Source organism: Leuciscus leuciscus (genome assembly GCF_965113295.1).
Source record: "Leuciscus leuciscus genome assembly, chromosome: 8".
NCBI lineage: Eukaryota > Metazoa > Chordata > Actinopteri > Cypriniformes > Leuciscidae > Leuciscus > Leuciscus leuciscus.
This window is the reverse complement of record NC_138732.1, coordinates 14,467,653-14,489,409: the sequence shown is the minus strand read 5'-3', so window position 1 is coordinate 14,489,409 and position 21,757 is coordinate 14,467,653. Positions and strand designations below refer to the sequence as shown.

The window sequence follows — 21,757 nt, the reverse complement described above, 5'->3', positions numbered from 1 at the left end:
TTAACACATTTTTTTATGTATTTAATATCTTAAATATTGTCTTAAAAAATGTGTTATTCTAAATAGTTGCTTTGTTAAATGCAACTTTCAATAGGGTGTTGTTGACTAGCAATTTTTTCACTAACTTTTAAAAATCTTTTTCGATTTAAATTTTTTTTTTTTTTATGCAATTTATGTTCACTTGAATTGTGCTGTTGTTGGCTGGCCAAAAAATGACACTCTGCTGCATTTTCTGTGAATGGTGGTGATCTACTTGGTGAAGCGATACATTCATCTGTCCCTTTAAAAACTGGCACGGTGCGCGCTCCTCCTCTCCTAGTGTGGGACCGGAGCGCGGGCGCGCGCACCTGGATGGATTCTCTCTGGGAGTGATTCGTTCCCATCCTCTGCTTTTACTAACAGAAAATAACAACTACAAACTTGTATCACTTGCTATGAAAACTTGTTTTTAAAGAGCAATTAATGCGTTGTCACGTGTCACGCCAATATAAAATACTTTCTTTCGAAATGACGTTGGCAGTCATTGGTCTTTTCTCCCTGTTAATCAGCATCATCGCCGCCACGCCTGGTAAGTGCAAACCAATCCTTGTCTCTCTGCCCTGTAAAGTACTTTCTTGGTTATGTTAGTGTGTTTAGCATCCTTTTTTATAGTTTATGAGTTATAGACATAATGGATGTTACTAAAGAGATGAGTTATTTTATTATCTGAAATCAATTTGTAATCGTTAATTATTTATTATCAGAATGATTTATGTTCATGCCTTGCACATCTTGAATAAGTCGTTGAACAAAGTTTCGCTCGTTGTATCAGCAATAAAATCTACACATTATAAGAAATCTTGTAGATATATAGATTTGTGATTCTATTTGATTTACTTTAATGTATCTCAAAATGCTATTTGTTCGCTATGTGTTGCTGATGAGTGCACTTGTCCTCAGTTGAGGTCAGTAAACAATTTGTGGAGGACGCAATGAGCGGACTTCTGCTGACTGCCATGTCTATGAAAGTGTCTGGTTTCTGTCTGTCCTTGTGTGTCATTACACTTAATGTACTTAGTCTATGACTCTCAATTTTATAACAGGACTCTTTAATAGAATACCACTATTATTTTATCTATGTAACATTAATACCTTATCAATTGAGATAGTATAAATAGTGATTGTTGTAGAAATTATATCAATAATGTAATGTAATAAGTATGTGTGTTAGCAGCTAGAGAGTTTGTATCTCTGGCAGAAAGAGAAGATGCTCTGCTCAGGGACTTGTTTCAGGGGTACCAGCGCTGGGTCAGGCCTGTTCAGCATGCAAACCACTCTGTGAAGGTCCGCTTTGGCTTGAAGATATCTCAGCTAGTGGATGTGGTAAGACAAACATACAGATCCAGCTATTTTAAACTTCATTTGGAAGCCTTACTGTGAACGGTACTCAGTTGGTCTCTGTCCTTGGTGCTGAAATACAGCAGATGGAGCTGTCCGTGGTTCTGAACGCTATTGACTTATGAAGTCAATACATCTCTCTATATTAGGCATATATTAGGGCATCTGCTTCCTTAGAGTCTATAAATAGAAAATATTGCCTTACTGCTGCTCTCCTCCTCCAACTTTTATTTTGCCTTGCTCTTTCTCTGAAAGGGTTTTGCTGTTCTGAAGACTCATATGATGGGAGGCTGAATTATTTAAAGTGCAGAGATGCAGTGAGCTTTCACGTTTTTAACAGTGTGCACACACTCCACACAAATCCATCGGTGTACCATTTCCCTTTGTGATTAAATTATACAAAATAAATTGACAGGAATTCAGCCTGAAGAAAATATATTTGCTAAGAAAATATATTTGCTAAGTAAATGCTGCAGGTATTAACCAGCTTCAATGTGCATTTTATTAATTGTCGACAAAACAAATTAGTAATAATAAACAAAGTTGCACCTTTAGGGCTAATTGTTTCTCTCCATGATGACAACAATAAAAAAAGATGACGTCAACTTACTGTTGTTACATGTACATCTTGCAATTTGATTTACTTGATAAGGGCTCAGATGTGCCTGTTTGATGTTATTGATTTAAAAACTGCCTGAAGGCACAGGTGCCCAAGTGCCCCGTAATTCAGAGTATAAGACGGCTTTGAAAATGGTTATGCTGGACGTTTATCAAAAGATATAGCCAATGATTTTGAGGGCTATGGAAAATTAATAAAGACAGCTATTATTATGTGGGCTCCAGTCACCCCTCTCAGCACCACTCTGCCTCAACTGTCTCATAATCTCAAGAAAAATAGATAATAATATAATTCAGTTTTTTGATTGATGTGTCTTTTGTGCTCTTTTTATGGTGTATTACAACAGACTTAGGCAATCATTAGAATACAATTACTAGAATTTAGACTTGAGTAATGCAAAATAATCACATATATTGAATCTCACATATATATCTCAGTTGTTTATGGTGTTATCTTTCTTTTTTCTCTGTTTATGAATTTAGGATGAGAAAAACCAACTCATGACCACTAATGTGTGGCTATGGCAGGTAAATAACCTCAAACATCCCTGTAAAAATGCTTCGCCAGGTAAATGAATAATGTGCTGTACGCAGATAAATTAATTGGTTGTATTCAAGTCAAAAGTATTATTTTTGCCCTGGCTGTTGAAATTATGAACACATGCAAAAACAATATAGAACCAATGAAATATAAACAATGGATTATGTTATAGTCAGTGTATGCTTTTTCCTGTGAGCTTTTTGCTTTTCTTTGCATTTTGTTGTTGTTGCATAGACTAAAACCTGTAGCTGTAATTTACCCTTTTTTACCAAATAATTTTGTCGGATAAATACCTTAACCAAGTTTAGTGTTTTGGTCTTATTTAAAATATTTAAAAATATAAAATAATTTCCTCAAATTCTGATGGTACAAATCCCCAAACATACATATACAGTATATGCTTGCTTCTAGCAACATTATTGAAAATAACAGAAAATGCATATGATGTAAGAGACTAAATTAGCAGTTCTCTGCGAATGATACCGGACATTGACAATAGAAAAGTAATGAAACAAACATTGGCAAATCGGATATGTTTTTCATAATAAACTCTTTGTAGGAATGGCTGGATTATAAACTGCGTTGGAACCCTGATAAATATGGTGGCGTCACCTCTATCAGAGTCCCGTCAGAGACCGTCTGGCTCCCAGACATTGTTTTATACGAGAAGTAAGTTTGTGTGGCTATCTAATACAACAGTAAATCATCATTTTGGAATATTAAACATGTCATCCTGTCCACTCACTTTTAGTGCTGATGGACGTTTTGAAGGTTCACTTATGACCAAAGTCATTGTGAGGTACAATGGCATGATCACTTGGACCCCCCCTTCCACCTACAAATCAGCCTGCACCATGGATGTGACGTTCTTCCCGTTTGATCGCCAGAACTGCTCTATGAAGTTTGGCTCTTGGACATATGATGGAAACATGGTTGAACTAGTGCTCCTCAACCAGCAGGTGGACAGAAGGGACTTCTTTGATAACGGCGAATGGGAGATTCTCAGTGCGACTGGGGTCAGAGGAAGCCGGCGAGACGGCCACCTCTTCTACCCGTACATCACATATTCGTTCATCCTGAAACGCCTTCCTCTCTTCTACACACTCTTCCTCATTATTCCATGCCTGGGCTTGTCCTTCCTAACAGTGCTGGTTTTCTACCTTCCATCCGATGAAGGGGAAAAAGTCTCCCTCTCCACCTCCGTCCTGGTGTCTCTCACCGTCTTCCTCCTCGTCATTGAAGAGATCATCCCTTCTTCCTCTAAGGTTATCCCACTGATTGGGGAGTACCTGCTTTTTATCATGATCTTTGTCACTCTCTCTATCATCGTGACCGTGTTTGTCATCAACGTACACCACCGCTCTTCAGCTACTTACCACCCGATGTCTCCATGGGTGCGTACGCTGTTCCTCCAGCGACTGCCACATTTGCTCTGCATGAGGGGGAACACTGACCGCTACCAGTACCCAGAGATGGAGCCCCACAGCCCTGACCTGAAGCCCAGGAACAAGAAAGGCCCTGAAGGAGAAGGTCAGGCTCTGATTAATATGCTGGAGCAAGCCACCAACTCGGTTCGCTACATCTCAAGTCACATTAAGAAGGAGCATTTTATTAGAGAGGTAAGGACTTGAAAATGTCTTAAGATGAATGTAAAGTGAATGACTGCAAATATTTATAGAAATAAAGCTATTTTTAGATATACCTTTAAGTTCAGTTGTTACAAACAAACTTTCAAATAACAAACAAACAAATAAACATTTTATTCAGAAAGGATGCAATAAATTGATCAAAGTGACAGTAAAGACATTTACATTGTTATAAAAGATTTCTATTTTAAATAAATGCTGTTATTTTCACCTTTCTATTTATCAAAGAATCCTGAAAAGGAAAAAAAATCCACGGTTTCCACTAAAATATGAGACTTCTTTTAAAAGCATAAAAAATTACCCCAAGTTTCTGAACAGTAGTGTATAAATCTGAATATATTTATCTTGTCCAACACACAAAGCATTTTTTATTATTGAATCTTGATTCAATAACATTCTGTAATATATTTTGCCATTTGAAAGTTTATATAAAAATGTATAAAACTATTTTCAGTTTGAAAAATTATTTCTTAAGCTGCACTGAATACTTGATATATTTACCATATATTTTAAATATATTTTGGCCAGAAAATGTATTATTTTATAAAGTTAATGATGTTTTGCAGTAATAAGGTTCCTCTGGCATACTGTTGATGCTAAGGATAAAGTCAGGAATAAAAATGTTTACGCTAATCAAGTGTTATGCTGACTCTTATTTGATGATGAATATGCCAGTCGTGACAATTATGATGCAATGAATATTACAATAAGGTCACATTAGTTGCATTAACTAACACTAAATAACACTGAGAAATACATGCGTTACAATATTAATAATAATACAACTGTTCATTGTTAGTTCATGTTCACTTCCATTAAATAATATTAACAGATACAACCTTTGATTTGAATAATACAGTAGCAAAGTTTGAAATGAACATTAACCAAGATTAATAAATGCTTTAGAAGTATTTTTCATGATTAGTTCCCGTTAACTAATGGAACCTTATTGTAAAGTGTTAGTGAATATTCTTTGGCTCTTGCAGGTCGTACAGGACTGGAAGTTTGTGGCCCAGGTGCTGGACAGGATTTTCCTCTGGGCATTCCTCACTGTATCTGTTCTTGGCACCATCCTCATCTTTACACCTGCCGTGAAGATGTTCCTGAGCACCCCCCCTCCTTCTCCATGAGACGTCCAGAATTACAGTCAAATCCATCACATTACAAATGGGAATATTATTGTACTTCCAATAATAGTGCAGACAGCGCACATTACAATGTAGAAGTAATTTGTTCTTTCACTGCATTAAATACTCAGATTTATGATTAACATCATAAGATGACCAGCAATGTTAAGTCAAATGTAAAATGTGTAAAGTAGCATCACCTGTCCTAAGTGAATCAACATGCTGTTTACAACTTTATTTTGTAAGACATCTATTGTTTGTAGATAATTTAGTTATACACTCTTTTTTTATTTACAGACAACATTAAAAAACAGTAAAAAAAGCGAATCTTTTTTTGACCTGTGCAGGAAAACAATTCCACAGAATCAGAAGACTGTTTTGTCCATCTTTGAGAAGACGCACCTCTGTTTGGTCAAATGTTCCTCTCTTGATTCTTAATAAACCTTCTTCTCTTTGGCACATATTCCACAAGTTAAGCATTCAAACTGAGGAGCACAAAAAAATACAACACGGTTCAGTCAAAAACACTAATATGGAAGCACCTTAACACTCCCTTTTTTAACATGTAACTACACTTGTTTTTCTATATTTTTATCTACAATGTAACAGTATTAATTGCTTCTGGTAAATCAAGTATTAGTTTTAATTAAGATATTGTATGAAAAGGGTCACCTTACCTTCCATAACAAGTAGAACAGCAAAGCTAGTAACAGCAGTGCTGTCAGTACACTGAGCAGAATGACCCACCACGGGACTCGACTGAGCAAAGCAGGCTTCCTTTCACGAAAAACAGTTAGCTTCACCTATATCAGTCATAAAAACACTGAGTGAGCTTTGCCTAATACACTTTTTATTAATCACTACTACTACATCAAATAAAAATAGCTTATCTAATATGCGTAAGTATATACTAATCTACATGACACGTAACCTTAGTATTGGATGGCTGAATCCCAATATTCTCCTGAGTCCCATTAATGGTCAGAGATGCATCCAGTACAATATCCAAGTAGTTCAATGAGTTATACTCCTGTAAAAGAAGCCATCTTGTCAATAATCAACTAGTTATAATACATTTGTTACCACAGGTGGACAGTAACAAAGTACATTTACTTGAGCACTGTACTTAAGTACACCTTTTGAGTATCTGTATTTTTCTTGAGTATTCTTTTTTTCTGGAAACTTTTTACTTTAACTTCACTACATTTGAAAGACAAATATCATACTTTATACTCCACTACAACTCTGTCAGTGTCCTTGAGTATAAAGTAGTAATGTCAGTCAGGGGATGATTTTGGTTGCAGGGGTTGCATTTTGGTTGGAAATGAAAGTCGGGTTGACATCAGATTGACGTCAGCATCCGACGTCGGACAGACGTTGGATTTTGATTGGAAATGAAAGTCGGATTGACGTCAGAACCCGACTGATGTTGGTTTCTGACGTCAACCCGATATTCATTTTCAACCATAATATAATGTCTTTCCAACGTTGGAGATTAATGTCAATCTGGCGTTGGATTCTAAAATCAACCTCATTTTCATTTTCAACATTGGGTTTGGTCTTTTAAATGCGAATTTTGTTATTGTTTTGGAGCACACTAGCTTATAGATAACAGTAAGGCTAACATATTCATACTAAAAGCCAAAAAACTTTAAATAGGGCACTATTTGAGGGAACAGCCATTTGGGTGTCCGAAACCATTGTGGATGTTATTGAGTGCACTAATTCAATCTCACATTCAATCCCACTACTGGAACTGTGTTCTAGAAATAAATTTGATATTGATATGAGGGTAGGAAGGCAGGCATAGATTCAGAGGCATAAGGTAGGCCTACTGTAAGTATTACATACAACAATGCAACAATAATAAAACAATGCACTGACATTTACAGAAACAAGTACAAGTATAGTTAAAATATTTGGGTGAACTAACACTTAAATAAAAATAAAAAATCTTGTTAATTATTAGCTGGAAACAGCACACATGCATATGCTACCACAATTTTCAAATATTGAGGAATTTGCTGCATTAATCAACATAGATTGAGCAAGCAGCATTTTTTGTTTGTTTTTGTTACACATATGCTACTAAACCAAATGAAATGCTGTAACTAAAGTCATTTGAATTGAAAATAAAATGTATCTTTCAGTTTGAGTACTTTTTTCTACTACCTGCAATAAACATTCAATATTATTTAAATGAATTGAACTCAATTCATTCTGTAAATTTCACTTTTAAGTCTTACAGTGCGGAAATAAAAAAAGAATGTCAGCAAGTGTACCTCAAGAAAAGTATTGCTCCATAAGCGAGCATGAAGGACGATGCCTGCAGTGCTGTCCAGTGCCTCAAGAGGGCACTTTATCTCCACACATTTTAAGTCGTCAGCACACGTCTGGGGCGGCAACATGAAAGGTAGAGATACATTTGCAAAGAACTGGACAAAGGTAGGTACCTTAAAACCTTTGATATATGTTTTAAAGGCACACAATACTAGTATATAACTAGTGATAGTAGTGAAATGAAAATAAAGCACTGGTCAGTGGAATTGTATATAATCATGTGTAAAGTGAAATTACCAGAGTTTTATACTTTCTTTTGTTGCCCAAAAAGGGGAAAAAATCAGTAGTGGAGGCAAGAGCCTTCAGGCCTGATTCACGCTCTAGTTCACGCCTTCCTCTGGATGACGCCTAAGAAGTGAGCACATAGAATCAGTGACCTCTACCAGAGTGTCATAAGTCATATTGTGTCTGAGTCTCAAGGATTTATCATTCATCAAATACAGAAAGCTGCAAAGTAGAACCAGTGGGAGTTGATGTTAATAATTGATAGTTATTTAACTTTATGTCCCATGAAGGAATTACCTTGATAAATCTGAGTGGGTTTATAGCCTCTGATGGTGTGCAGTGAATAATATTATTTCCTCGATCGCTGATTTGCACAAGGTACATGAGCCACTTTCCCTCCTTGGTTGCTTTTGGCCACTGAATGTTCAGCACTGCAGAACCGAAGGACTTCAGAGGGCGACCAATGTTAATAATCTGACATAGAAAGTACAAGCACAAGAAGCGCAAAATCAACAGACTTTTAATTGTACTAAACCCAATAAGTATAATATACATCTAAATACTGTATATTTACAGACATGAATGCAATAGCACTCTCTGTGATAAGCTACTGATTTATTTTTGATTGGAGATATAGATATGATAATATCTACAATTTAGGCTATTATTTTAACCATTCATTTTGTAAAGCTAGCAACTAGCAAGTGTAAGGGATTATGCCAGATTAAATTACAGTTAATGATAATGAATAGTAAAAGAGAGAAATTCATCACTGTGACATTAGGGGGACTGAGACACCAACCCTGAACTCATACTGGACCAATGAGCCAATATCATCTTCTGATTTCATTGATTTATCATCTTTCACTTCTCCTCCAAAGTACAACTGGGAAGGTTTAGCAACACTACAATGACAAAATACATCATAAAACAACCATTCAATAATAAAAACAGTTGTGCTGCTTTTGTGTTTTTAAATGATTTTTGTTGTTGTTGATAAATAGAAAGTTCAAAGGAACAACATTAATTTGAAATAACCAAGCTAAATAAAAATATACATTTCTTAAAAAAGAAAAAATAAGAAAAAAGAAAATCTGTCAGCAAACTTTTAAATGGTATTGTACATCATTTTTTTTAAAACAATTAATAAGACTTACCCAGTGACTTTCAGATGCAGTTCAAAGATAATTTTCACTTCTGCAACAACTATTGGAATATCTTGAATGCTAATCCTTTTGACAAAAAAAATAAAAAGAGAAAAAAATGAAACATGTACACACATATTGGGTTTCCATGTTTAAAGGGGACTTTCCATAGAAATAAAGATTTATATACTAATCAAACTTTGTATTTTATCCCCTAACCCTACACCCACCCATCATAGAAAACTCTATGAATCATAGAAAGCATTTTACATAAAAAAATTAAAAATCAATTAATATGATTTTGTAATATGACATTTTGTCCCCATAATGTAGGGTTTACCAGGACACACACACACACACACACACACACACACACACACACACACACACACACACACACACACACACACACACACACACACACACACACACACACACACACACACACACACACAAACACACAAAAACACACTAAAACATTTAAACTTTAAAACTTCATTAGCTTGTTTTTCATGCAATAAAACTTTATAGTACTACTTCTATAAATGTATTATGTTGATTAACTGTTAAACTAGAGGTACCTAGAAGATACCATCATAGCTAAGCTAGACTCTTCTTACGTTTTAAGGGACATTGTCACATTAGCGCCTGTCACTCTCAAGGAAAGCCTTTCCGTGTTTAGTATCAGGTAGAATGAAACCTGAAAGTGTTGAAAAGAACCTAGGTTAGGAGACTGACAGATTTGATTATATTGAAAGCATGCTTGATGGTTTGAGAGAATTTGAATTACTCTTCATACCTCAGAGTCTCTTTTAAAAGGATTTCCAAGTTGGCAGTCAGCCTGTGTTTTGTGTTCATTGGGGTTACACTGCACCTGGGTTTCCTGCACAGCGATAAAAATGAAAACAAATGGTATTTGAAAACATCTATGCAAAATCTGAAACAGTTTTTTTTTTTAAATCCCCTTGTTACTCAAAAAATTTGCGTAATCAAGTGAACTTAATATAACAGATTTATTTCATTGAAATTTGACTTGACAAGCTTTAGCTTTACTTGACAAGTGTTTGTTCAGTCAGTGTTTAGTAAGTGAAATTATAAATATAAGGCAGAATGTGTACATCATAATTAAGCAACATTTTAAAATGTAAGAACCATACATTTAGTGCATACAATGTAATTTAGTGCATACAATTTAATTTAGGAACTACTTTACACAGTTGTATGGAACAACTTGAGACTTTTTTTCAAATCCAACATTCTATTTTTTCAAGTGTACAAGTCTAGGCCTGAATATGACAGTCCTTCAAAACAGATGCATAGAAGCATTATACAAATGTGTCCATCTTACAGTAAAAAGCAAAACACAATAAGACTTGTTGATGCAAACTTTTTCAGTGAAATAGGACACTCACACTATTCTTCTTTGGCATGACTGATGATAGGTGCAGAAATTCTGGAAACGTCACAGACAGTTGACTCTGGTGTGCATCTTCTCCACCTATGTTGGTTACAGTGACCTCCAGGGCGACGTTCTCATCACCAGGAGAAATGACAGAAACACCATTTTCCCTTCAACACACAAAGATACACCCAAATTTAGCAATTCCAAGGATGGCTACTTAAGTCTATATTACAAGAAGGCCAAACACATGTCAAATATGTAGCTAATATGCAATTTGCATTATGTAGTGCTTACACAATATGATTATAACTTAGTGCAATTAATGGATTTGCAAGCTATACCCCTGAGATATTTAAACTCCTGATTTGGTCCTGATTTCTCAGTACATGTTTTGCAGTTACAGCAACAAAACTTTAGCTAAATATTGAGATATGCCAAATGCCAAATATCAATCATGTGGTCTTTGAACTGTAAAAAACAGTAGTGTATTGTTCTAAATCTGGCACAAGCCACATAGATAATGATATTACATGGATAGAGGGTCACATTTTTCTTGTTGTTGGTCTATGGTGCAGAAGCTATACTGGAGCTGCAGGTTACTGTGGCAGATGTTGTCACTTCCACAGTCGGCATTCAAAAAGGTGACCTGGGAGATAAGAAGTTTGTGGTAAAGAAAGCCATGTTTTACAGTGGGATATTACAGCAATAAAGGAAGTGATATGGAAATATACCTCTGCTTTGGTTGTGTTTTCTTGTAGAGCGTTTATAACTGGCTCTAAGTCAGGGAGGTTTCTGATTGTCTGTTTTGGATTGTCAGATGGCAAAGAAACAGATAAGCTGATGGAAATGCTGGTCAGCTTGTCCTGGATATCCCCCTAAAAACAGTACGATGGTTTTTAATCATAAATTCTCACTTTCAGTTCTTGAAACCAGCAAATCAGAGTGTGAGTAGATAGTACCAGCAGCCTGAGCTTGGTCTGGACACACTCTCGTTTGCCCTGGCCAGGCAGTTCCCGGTCTCCCTGCGCAGCCTCAGAATTCACAAAGACCACTCGTGAAGGAAGACCCCTCTCTCTGCGCACTGTATCAGCCTTCAGCTTGTACTCGATCCCTACAGAAAGGTGACTATCAAATGCAATTTCACATGCCTCAAAAAGTTCCAAGAAATTGCTTTGACAAGAAGCTGTTTGCCAAGATATAATAATTAATCAAACACACCCAGCTGGAATGACTCATACAGATTGCAGTGGGACATTTATTTTTGTTTTGATATTTAATGCAGTATGGAGAACAGGAAATGGACTCACTCAGTTTGGGATTGTATGTAGGTGGCTGGGCAGTGTAAGTGAAACAGGACTGAGCTGTAATAATGCTGAAAGATTTTAAAAAAAGAAAAAAAAAAGAAGAGGAAAGAAACAAAAATGTATATAAGTGTGTATGTTTATTTTTATAAGTCAAATTATTATTATTTTAAAATACACATATACACTGAACGAAATTATAAACGCAACACTTTTGTTTTTGCCCCCATTTTTCATGAGCTGAACTCAAAGATCTAAGACTTTTTCTATGTAATATTTTTTTTCAAATATTGTTCACAAATCTGTCTAAATCTGTGTTAGTGAGCACTTCTCCTTTGCCGAGATATCCATCCACCTCACAGGTGTGGCATATCAAGATGCTGATTAGACAGCATGATTATTGCACAGGTGTGCCTTAGGCTGGCCACAATAAAAGGCCATTCTAAAATGTGCAGTTTTATTGTACAGCCAAATTCTCTGAAACGTCTTTGGTAGAGAAATGAACATTCAATTCACGGGCAACAGCTCTGGTGGACATTCCTGCAGTCAGCATGAATTAATAGGTTTGGGATGCTCTGGATCGGTATATTTGCGTTTATACATTTGTTCAGTATATATATATATATATATATCTTAGTGTTAGATTTTGCTGTTATCTCACCATGGATATTTCTTGCAGTCATCTGCCTTGAAGTCAATATTATTCGGTGTTAATGTCAATGTCTTTTCTATGTTTACCACTGGTTTAGTCCTTAAAAAAAAAGAACATATTATTTATTAATAATATTAACGTAATTAATTTAGAATTCTAAAATGTACAGATCCTACATAATTATATTTAATGAAAGTATATTTATAGTGTGGGGTGTGTCTGGTTATTCTTTCATTTCATATGATGAATTATATGAATGCAAAAGATCTGGGCCCGTATTCATAAAGAATCTTAATGCAAAGAGTAGCTCCTAGTGACAAAATTCTAAGAAAATTCTTAGAAATGTGGGCGTTTACTCTTAAAATTAAAGAAAAAATCCTAGTAAAGAAAAGAGTAATTCAGAAAGCATCTTAACCCTTAAAAGAGGTCTTAAGGTCAAAATTGTTAGGAGCACGGACGAGGACTTTTAAGAGGCTTAAGAGTTTCTTTAGCAGAGGAGAAAATGGCAGAAAGACGAAGAGGGAGAAGAAATGTGTTGCAGACAATGAATAACAGTGAGTTAATAAGACGCTATAGATTAGATCGTGCAGGGATCATGTTTGTGACTGATCTTATTAGAGACACGCTAATATCTCCGATACAGCGCATATGCCATAGCGCCAGAAATGAAAGTAATCACTACATTACGATATTTGGCAACTGGGAAAATTCCATGTTTGATACATTAAAACCAACATTCAAACCACCACTTAAATAGACATGCCAGCAATTAGTGTAATTGGAAAGAGTGGAACAATTTTTATCATTCTAAGCCAAGCAAATACCTTATAGGAAATTAACAGCATGGTAAATAAAAAGGATTTATATACACATATATAATGTGTGTGTGTGAGTGTGTGTGTGTGTGTGTGTGAGAACGGTCAAATAGGAAAAATGACGTATGTAATTTCAAAGTGAAGGCTTAGAATAGACCCTATACTTAAAATAACTTTTTTTTTCCCTTCTTGGACAACCAACCAATCACAGTCGTCAAAAGATTGTGTCATACATAGCAACGGGGTCAACCCCGCCACCTTACTAAGATGAAAGTTTTTGTCTTTTCCTTACGCAGAGTTGCTCTCAGATCGTTCCCGAATCGCTTTTAAGCTAAGACTCCTACGTAAAAGTTTTTAAGCTAAATTAAAAGTTTTCTGAGAGGATTCTTAGAATCTTTATGAATACGGGCCCTGATCAGCATTGAATCTATAGATTTATCAGAGTGGGAAGCATCCAACCTGTAAACCAGCACAGTATCTGAAAGTGAACCCACAGCAAGGTCTGGATAGCCGTTACCGTCCATATCCATGTTTCCAGCCAAGGAATAGCCAAACAATTTGATACCGCGGTCTCCAGCATCTAAAACCTATAAAAAGAGATTGTTTTAACAGTCACTTTGAAAAAAGTAGCAAATGCAAAATTCCTCACCAGACCTGTATAATGAATCATGCTGGATAATATAATATAATATAATATAATATAATATAATATAATATAATATAATATAATATAATATAATATAATATAATATAATTTGTAATATTTTGTAAATATAATATATAATATTATGAAATTAAAAAGTGTTAAAAATATATTTTAAATACAATTTAAATCTAAAGAAAAATAAATGATAAAAATGTATATATAAATTAATTATATTAATTATAAATATGCGAGTCCTTTTACGAACCACTGGTTTTTGATGAAAGCCTGCAGCTGAACCATGATGTATGTACACTCGACCTCTCCCTGCATCCTCATTGGGAGCACTCACTGCAAAATCTGTTCATCAGAAAAGATCATTTGTCAGATGTACTGGAAAACTGAGGCTCAAGACTGAAGTATATATAACCTTTTGTTCAACCTTGGTATCCATCTTGATTTATATCCCCAATGTGCGCCACTGCTAGTCCAAACATGGAGTCCCTTTTCCCGTACAGACACACTGGTTCGATTTGGTTCCAGCGTTGTCCATTGGCCTGGTTGATGTAAATGTACACAGCCCCTCCTACATCTTCATCCATGTTTTTATCAGAGAACTCAGGTGCACCCACCACGATGTCATCCCACCTGAGGCAATGAGGACATTGTCATCTCTAATACAGACTAAACTTGTAAAACAATAATTCCCTGTGATTACATAAGAAACTTTACAATCACATCCTGTTTGGTCATAGTGTAAACTCACCCATCTGCGTTTAAGTCAAGAACAGCGAGGTCATAGCCAAAGGAGGAGGCCAAACCTGGACCTCGAAGGATGTGTTCAGCTTTCAAGTTCCTTTTTTCTGCCTTTTCATCCGGTCTTAGCAACAAAACCTCCCCACTGTGGTATGAGCGCGGAGCCCCCGCCACAACATTCAACTCTCCTTTCTTTGTAAGGTTCATCCCAGTATCTAAAGCAAAGCCTGAGAAATAACAGAAGGAAAACTGTTGATAAATGGATGATATCAGATTTAAAAGAGTCAGAATGAGTCATTTTTGTAGCTCATTTTTAATAATTGCTCTTTGAAACTTCTGGAAGTTACAGTATGATTTAAAGAAAATGTATTCTTCATTTTATAGTTGCTAATGTATTGCTAACTACTGCATCAGATAAGTCAAAATTTACAGTCATATTTTATTTTGAACAGACAATTGTGCGATAGATTGGCCTCTGGTACACAGTAGTAGGTTGACCATGATCACCTAAAAAGCTGCTGATGTCCACAGGAATAAGCTCGTGTTGTTGTTGGTTATGATCTCCTGTTTCATAGATCTCTAGAGAGAAGTCATCTACAGGCTCCATGTGCACAATGCCTTAAGTGTGAAAAGGAGAAGAAGTCATTATAAATGATAGGTTGCGAGGTAATACTACAGACTTTACTGTTACTGTATGTGTGAAGTTTAACATTATCAATAAAAAATGCTTTGCAGTACCTTTCCAGTCATAGGCTCCTGGAGCTCCATATACAAGATATTTGCTGTCTTTGGAAAACGCTACAGAGAGACCCTGTTGACAGTATCCAAACTTGTACTTATCTGCTTCCCGATTCCTACAAAATGATCTTGTGCCCACTCCATCCGTCACCAATTTAAGGTCCTGTTCCAAGACAAAACATCTGCCCAATAACCGCTGGTTGGTAAAACTCCAATCCTGGTACCTGTGGGCACAAGTCTAAATAAAACAGAGCATATTTATTACACATTCATTACACATAGCGTCAATTAAAACATTAAGATAACATATGTACACATATGTTTACGTTTGAAGTGTCAACTTTAAATAAAATACTTTCACAATGAATAAGAACCAGTTAAAATGAAAAGCACAATTTACCACTACTTTGCCTCCTCGGCCCTGACTTTGGACACGAACACCTAGCCATTGGTTTTCTCTATAGTCTACTCCTGTCCTTTCCCTAGGACGAGCTGCCAGTATACAAAAAGTGAGTTTAGAATGCTTTTTTAGGGATAATTAAACTGCTTGTATTATTAAATAATACACATAATAAAAAGTATTTGATCATTACAATATATATATATAAAAAAAGAGGAATAAAGAAACAAAACATAAATCAAGTAAACCACACCAACCTTCTATATCAACGGCAATGCGTTCACAGTCATCAGGTTGTGTTGTGAATTTACATTTGTACAGACCTCCAGATATATTGGCATTTTGAACGGGCAATGCTCTAGCATGAGGCGCTCCAATTAGCAATCTGAAGATGCAAGTAATGTCAATAGATATAATTTAAAAAAGAATAACATAAAATGTTGATGTAACACAATCTGCAAAGTTCTGCCGTAATTTAAACAATTATCACGTGTTCGTTTAAAAAAAAAAAAAAGGTTTCTCACACGCGCTCCTCTGCAGGTTTGAGCTGATGGTGCATGGCCATAGAAAACCCAAACAAAGTGTCTGCTTCTCCACGCTTCTTAATCACGTTCTGTGTGTCCAGGTTAAAAGCCGAAAACTGCGGTGGCCGAAGCATCCACACGGTCAGGAGGAGACTCCACTGACTGAACAACATGATGGTGGACCTCTCTGGAGCTGGAAATGGGCTAAGAGATCTACTCCAGAAGAAAAACTATCACCGTAGGGCGAGGCGATGTGACGAATATAAGCCTTGGCTGATTTATGTTCTCAGGGTGTGGAGACCAACTGTACAGTAAAGAAAGTTAATGTTTACCTGCAAAGGAAACGTGAACACATGCCCTTTAATCCTCGATCATTTCCTGGGAGTTTAATCAAGTTCAAGATAAGAATCGTAATGTCGGTGCAATTTGCAATGAGAAATAAACTTTAGTACACGAGCAAGCCACAAAGACATCATTTAAAAACAAACAAAACATAGGCCTATAAGTATAACATAGGCTACCTTTATAAGCCTAAAATATTCAGATATCTACCTCGAAGCCAAATCAAATTTTGTTGTTTTTTGTTTGTCTTAATGGAAATTAAAATCCGTTTTGTCCGGACAGATAAAACACATTTCACCAAAAGATGGCGCTAGAGATTTCTAGACTAGAATGTCGACCGTAGCCATTGACCTCCACAATAGGAAAAACATACTATGGAAGTCAGTGGCTACAGTCAACTGTCTGGTTACCAACATTCTTTAAAATATCTTCTTTTGTGTTCAACAAAAGAAAGAAACTCATACAGATTTGGAACAACTTGAGGGTGAGCAAATGATGACCAAATAAATTTTTTTTGGGTGAACTACCCCTTTAACTGCCTGCACAATTAAACAATTGTATTCATTTATTTCATTTAAAATAACATGAAAAAGTGACAACTTGCCTCAACTCTACATCTAGGAAAAATCCCCTTAAAATGATCAAATTGAATGCATTAAATGGGTTCATAATTCACAAAATGTGTGGATTTTGGAATGCTAGAAAAAGTTACAGAAAAGAACTTAAAAATGTGACAAATTCCATGTGTGACTGCTAGTCCTGGTATGATGGTGCGGTTGATTGGCCTTTGTTTTGCATTACATTATTGAGTAGCACTAGCAGTACTTGTCTCTGCACACATAGTGGCCATGGTTTGGAAACTTAAGCATCATTGTGGTTTTAGCACTGAAAGGTATAAGGTCTCACGAGCTGCCTTCCGGATGATCAACAACATGCAAATGACAAATAATAATGGTAAAAATGTATTTTCTCTTATTTTCAACACATTCTGTTTACTATAAGTTGCACCTATACAGTACATGTCAACTAACTCTCATTAGAGTATTAGTAGACTGTCTGCTTAATATCTGCTATTTTATTTTATTTTGATGGTCCCCCAACAGACATTCTACTACTGACTACAAGTAACTTTTTAAGTACATATCAACTAACCCTAAACCTACTCTGGTCAACTAATACCGTAATTGAAAATTAATTCATATAAAAGTATAAAAAGTGTTTTTTAAAAAGAGATTACTTTTTATAAGTAGCCTATTCCCTTAAATGACAGCATGCATCTGAGCACTACTAACTTTAACTGTGACAAAAATAGATGTACATCCTGTGGAAACTTTAAATGTTGTTGCGGCAAGTGAGTTGTTTACTGAGAAACCCACTGAGGATGGTGTAAGTCAGTAGAGATGAGTGGTCATGGGGAAACTTAAGTGTGGGTATGGTGACAGGAGGACAGGAGCGGTACAATGAAACCGCTTAAAACAGGTCTCATGATCTGCACCACCACACACACACACACACACACACACACACACACACACACACACACACACACACACACACACACACACACACACACACACACACACACACACACACACACACACACACACACACACACACACACACACACACACACACACACACACACACACACACACACACACACACACACACACACACACACACACACACACACACACACACACACACACACACACACACACACACACGTATAAGCCCAGATGCACTTCTGCACAGATAGAAGCCCATGCACATAAAAACAATCATTCACACATGCAAGGCCACTTCAACAGTGCACCCCAAACACAAGTTGATATTTAAAAATATGCATGCATTCCTGAAATTGACATTTGATGGTCCCAAGAGACACAAAATTTTGTTTTGCTCCTCTCTTATTTGTGTGTTTTGGGATCAGAACTAGTGACATTCATACAACAGGATGGACTTTTTACCAACACTTTATATAATATATTTATATATTAATGTTTTTATTTCTCTCTTGAAAATGACAAATACTAACGGCCTGTCTGAGAAACTGAGGTCAGGCTAACACACTTAACAAATAGCAGACTTTGAAACACTAGAAACCAATATTGGTGTTTCAGCCATGCACAGTGGTGGAGGCGGAGCCTAAGTCAAGACTGAATTTTAACCCTCCCTCACATAATCACAACTTCTCATAGGAGGTGTATTGTGTATACACTACATACAAGTATTTTTCAAAAAATTAAAAAAGATGAAAGCTTGAAGCTCTAAGCTTTGTTTATTTAATTTGTTTGGCTGGTTACAAGGCAATGAAACATTCTTAATTCCTCATTTTGTGGAAGAAAATGTTCCAAACAATTAAATAAAACAAAACTGCGACCGGCATGTAACATGTAACATACTTAAATATTATGGTAACACTTTACAACTAACATGAACAAACTATGAACAGCTGTATTTTTATTAACTAACATTAAAAAAAGATTAATAAATACTGTAACAAATATATTGCTCCTTGTTAGTTCATGTTATTTAATACATTAACTAATGTTAACCTTATTGTAAAGTGTTACCAATATTATTTCTGATTATGAAATTGGAACTCGCTGTAAAAGTGTTACCAACAGGTGTTTACAAAATATAAGACACATGCGTTTTTTTTCAATCCAGACCGATAATAATAATAATAATACACAAGTGCAAAAAGAAAGAGAATAATGAAAAGTTAACCTGTGGTCGCTAGGGAATATTTTGACTATTAACTGTCAAAAACTAGAAAAACAGTTTGCAAAGCTGTCCAGAATACTAAGTTAAGTCATTGTGGTAAGTATTCTGTTTTTATAATCCATTTACAATTTTGATGTGCAACTAATTCACTCACTTTTAATTAGCCATATTAGATTGACTGATCCCCTTTCCTTCCCACTTGACCTAGACAAGCCCACATGAAAACTTAGCCAACTATTGTAACCAGTGCTCACTGCAGAGTTTAGTCTAGTTTATTCCAGTTTTCAGCTACAACAGAACCCACCATTACCACACAATCATCAGAGCAGCAATCACACATTTGTGCACAACAACACCTTCATGCTAGCATTGCTTTTACAGGGCAGAAGAAAAAAATCCATTCACTGCTACATCAGCTGCTGAGTCTGAGTGCGAAGAGTATATGAAGTATTTGTGCATCTTATCAGCAAACATGCATGAAATTGATTTGTAGTTGGTTAGCCCTCTTAATCTTTCAACTGTATTGTTTCAATGGATTAAACAATGACATTTATTTATTTGTCCTCCGTAACAGTTGTAATAGAACTTATAAAGGCATATCATTTATTATCAATGCTTATATATATATATATATATATATATATATATATACATACATATATATAATTATTTTATTTTTATTTATTTTTTTGCTAATGAGACTTAAAATATTGTGGAGGGAAAATGAATAGACAGGACCAATGTAAGTGATGAATAAAAATAAATCACAATGGAATAACACTATGTATTTATTCAACTCATAATTTTACATCTTATACAGCACAACAGAACAGATAATAGCTGAACATTAAAAAAATTAGATGTGTAAACGCATAGATTGTTGAGATGTTTCACTTTCCCCCAGATTTCATTTTTTTCCGACTGAATCGCAAGGCTGCATATGTCAAATTCTCATCATCAGTGTCCTGAAGAGAAAAAGTTACCAGATGTATAAAACTGACTTATTGCATGCTAATTCACCGCATTTATAAGATTAAAGCAAACCATTAACAGTGACAAATAACAATAACAAATAATTTAAAAAACACTATTAAAGGCCATTATTAATTTCCAGAAGCAACATGAATAGAAAACTAACTGTAATTAAATAAAACATTTTGTTGGTGCTGAACAAAACACACCCTGCCTAGTTTGGCAGCACTTAATGTGGTCTATGAAGGGACCTGTCTAGAAGTGTCTGTTCTGCTACAAACTAAACTAAACTAAACTAAACTAAACTAAACTAAACTAAATTAAACTAAACTGCTGCATTACTTAAATTATAGGTTCCGCTTTATGACAGATAGCAAATCATCCATCCTCTTACCTGAGGATTTGACTGCCCTCTAACTTGGTTGTCTTGTCCAGAGCCTCGCACTGTATGAAAAAGATGCAGAAACAACCATAAGCATTTTCAAAGACAAATGCAAAAATAAAGAACAAAAACTACTTCCAGGCTCACCTTAAACAGGAAAGCCACGAGAGCAAAAACTAGAACTCCACAAAATCCTAAAGCACATGCCAACCCAAGCACTGCTGGATAGAGCTTTTCTTCTGAAATGTCTTCTGAAATATGCACACTAAATGTTTATTATGAATACAAAAGAGATTGGTATAATAAACACATTTCTGTCACAAAAGTTATTGAATGAAAGCAATAAAATTTGTTTACCTCTCTTGACTTGATTTGTACTGTTTTCATAGCATTTTTGTTGACACTCCATGTAGTGATTTAGATGATCAGTTGAAATCTTTGATGCTAAATTTAGTTGACCTACAATCAAACACCCGAAGGGTTAACATTTTTCTTTAACTCATTGTTTTAGACATGCATAAATATTTCAAATTTTACAGATGTACATGATAGACTAAATTTAAATGAAATAATTATAATGAATACATTGTTTTTTTAATTAAGTCATTGTGATCATTTAATTTGTTAATAAGTTGTTTTACCTTTAATTATCAGATGTGTTCCACTTCCAAACTCAATATACGATGTTCTTAATCCACAATAGTACACTGCTTCTTCTGACTGAGTGATGCCTGATATTGTCAGATTACAGTCGTTGCTCAATCTCTTGCCCCAGAATCGATCATTTTTGAATTCTTTGTAAAATATGGGTTCCGACAATTTCAAAAATGCTGATATGACTTGAGGTTGTTTTCCAGCAATTTGCTTATACCAAATTATGTTATCTCCACGTGCATTACACTGCAGAGTCACGTTGCCAAGTGCCACAGTTATGACTTTATTTGGCTGATGAATATGATGATGTGCAGTGCCTGAAAAAACTGATAATGCCCACAGGTTAAGACATGAAATGTCCACTACTGGATATGCAGTATAAATAAATTATTAATCAAACAATTGTTTGCACTATCTATGCAAATCC

At 35.5% G+C, this 21,757-nt stretch overlaps 2 protein-coding genes across 3 annotated transcripts; one reads left to right on the top strand and one right to left on the bottom strand.

Moving 5' to 3' along the window:
* Positions 1-241: 241 nt before the first annotated feature.
* On the top strand, positions 242-5,312 carry chrnb3b (cholinergic receptor nicotinic beta 3 subunit b; the record flags this gene model as incomplete). Its single annotated transcript, XM_082178248.1, has 6 exons — positions 242-568; positions 1,214-1,362; positions 2,479-2,523; positions 3,096-3,205; positions 3,288-4,155; positions 5,169-5,312. The coding sequence occupies exons 1-6, from the start codon at positions 463-465 to the stop codon at positions 5,310-5,312; spliced, it is 1,422 nt and encodes a 473-aa protein (XP_082034374.1). The 5' UTR covers positions 242-462.
* On the bottom strand, positions 5,168-16,647 carry itga6l (integrin, alpha 6, like). Of its 2 annotated transcripts, XM_082178196.1 has the most exons (26): positions 16,251-16,647; positions 15,984-16,111; positions 15,727-15,818; positions 15,327-15,564; positions 15,096-15,206; positions 14,599-14,815; positions 14,275-14,480; positions 14,101-14,192; positions 13,649-13,776; positions 12,384-12,473; positions 11,729-11,793; positions 11,381-11,532; positions 11,153-11,296; positions 10,952-11,067; positions 10,432-10,588; positions 9,819-9,902; positions 9,640-9,719; positions 9,032-9,106; positions 8,677-8,779; positions 8,172-8,348; positions 7,887-7,997; positions 7,592-7,702; positions 6,241-6,339; positions 5,987-6,112; positions 5,712-5,794; positions 5,168-5,301 (listed from the first exon to the last, which is right to left on the bottom strand). In XM_082178196.1, exons 1-25 carry the CDS (start codon positions 16,421-16,423, stop codon positions 5,744-5,746), a joined length of 3,126 nt encoding a protein of 1,041 aa, XP_082034322.1. In that variant the 5' UTR covers positions 16,424-16,647; the 3' UTR covers positions 5,168-5,301; positions 5,712-5,743. The 2 variants fall into 2 exon arrangements, with proteins under 2 accessions (XP_082034322.1, XP_082034321.1); XM_082178195.1 differs by lacking the exon at positions 5,168-5,301 and having other exon boundaries at positions 5,326-5,794; positions 16,251-16,646.
* Between the last annotated feature and the right edge of the window lie 5,110 nt (positions 16,648-21,757).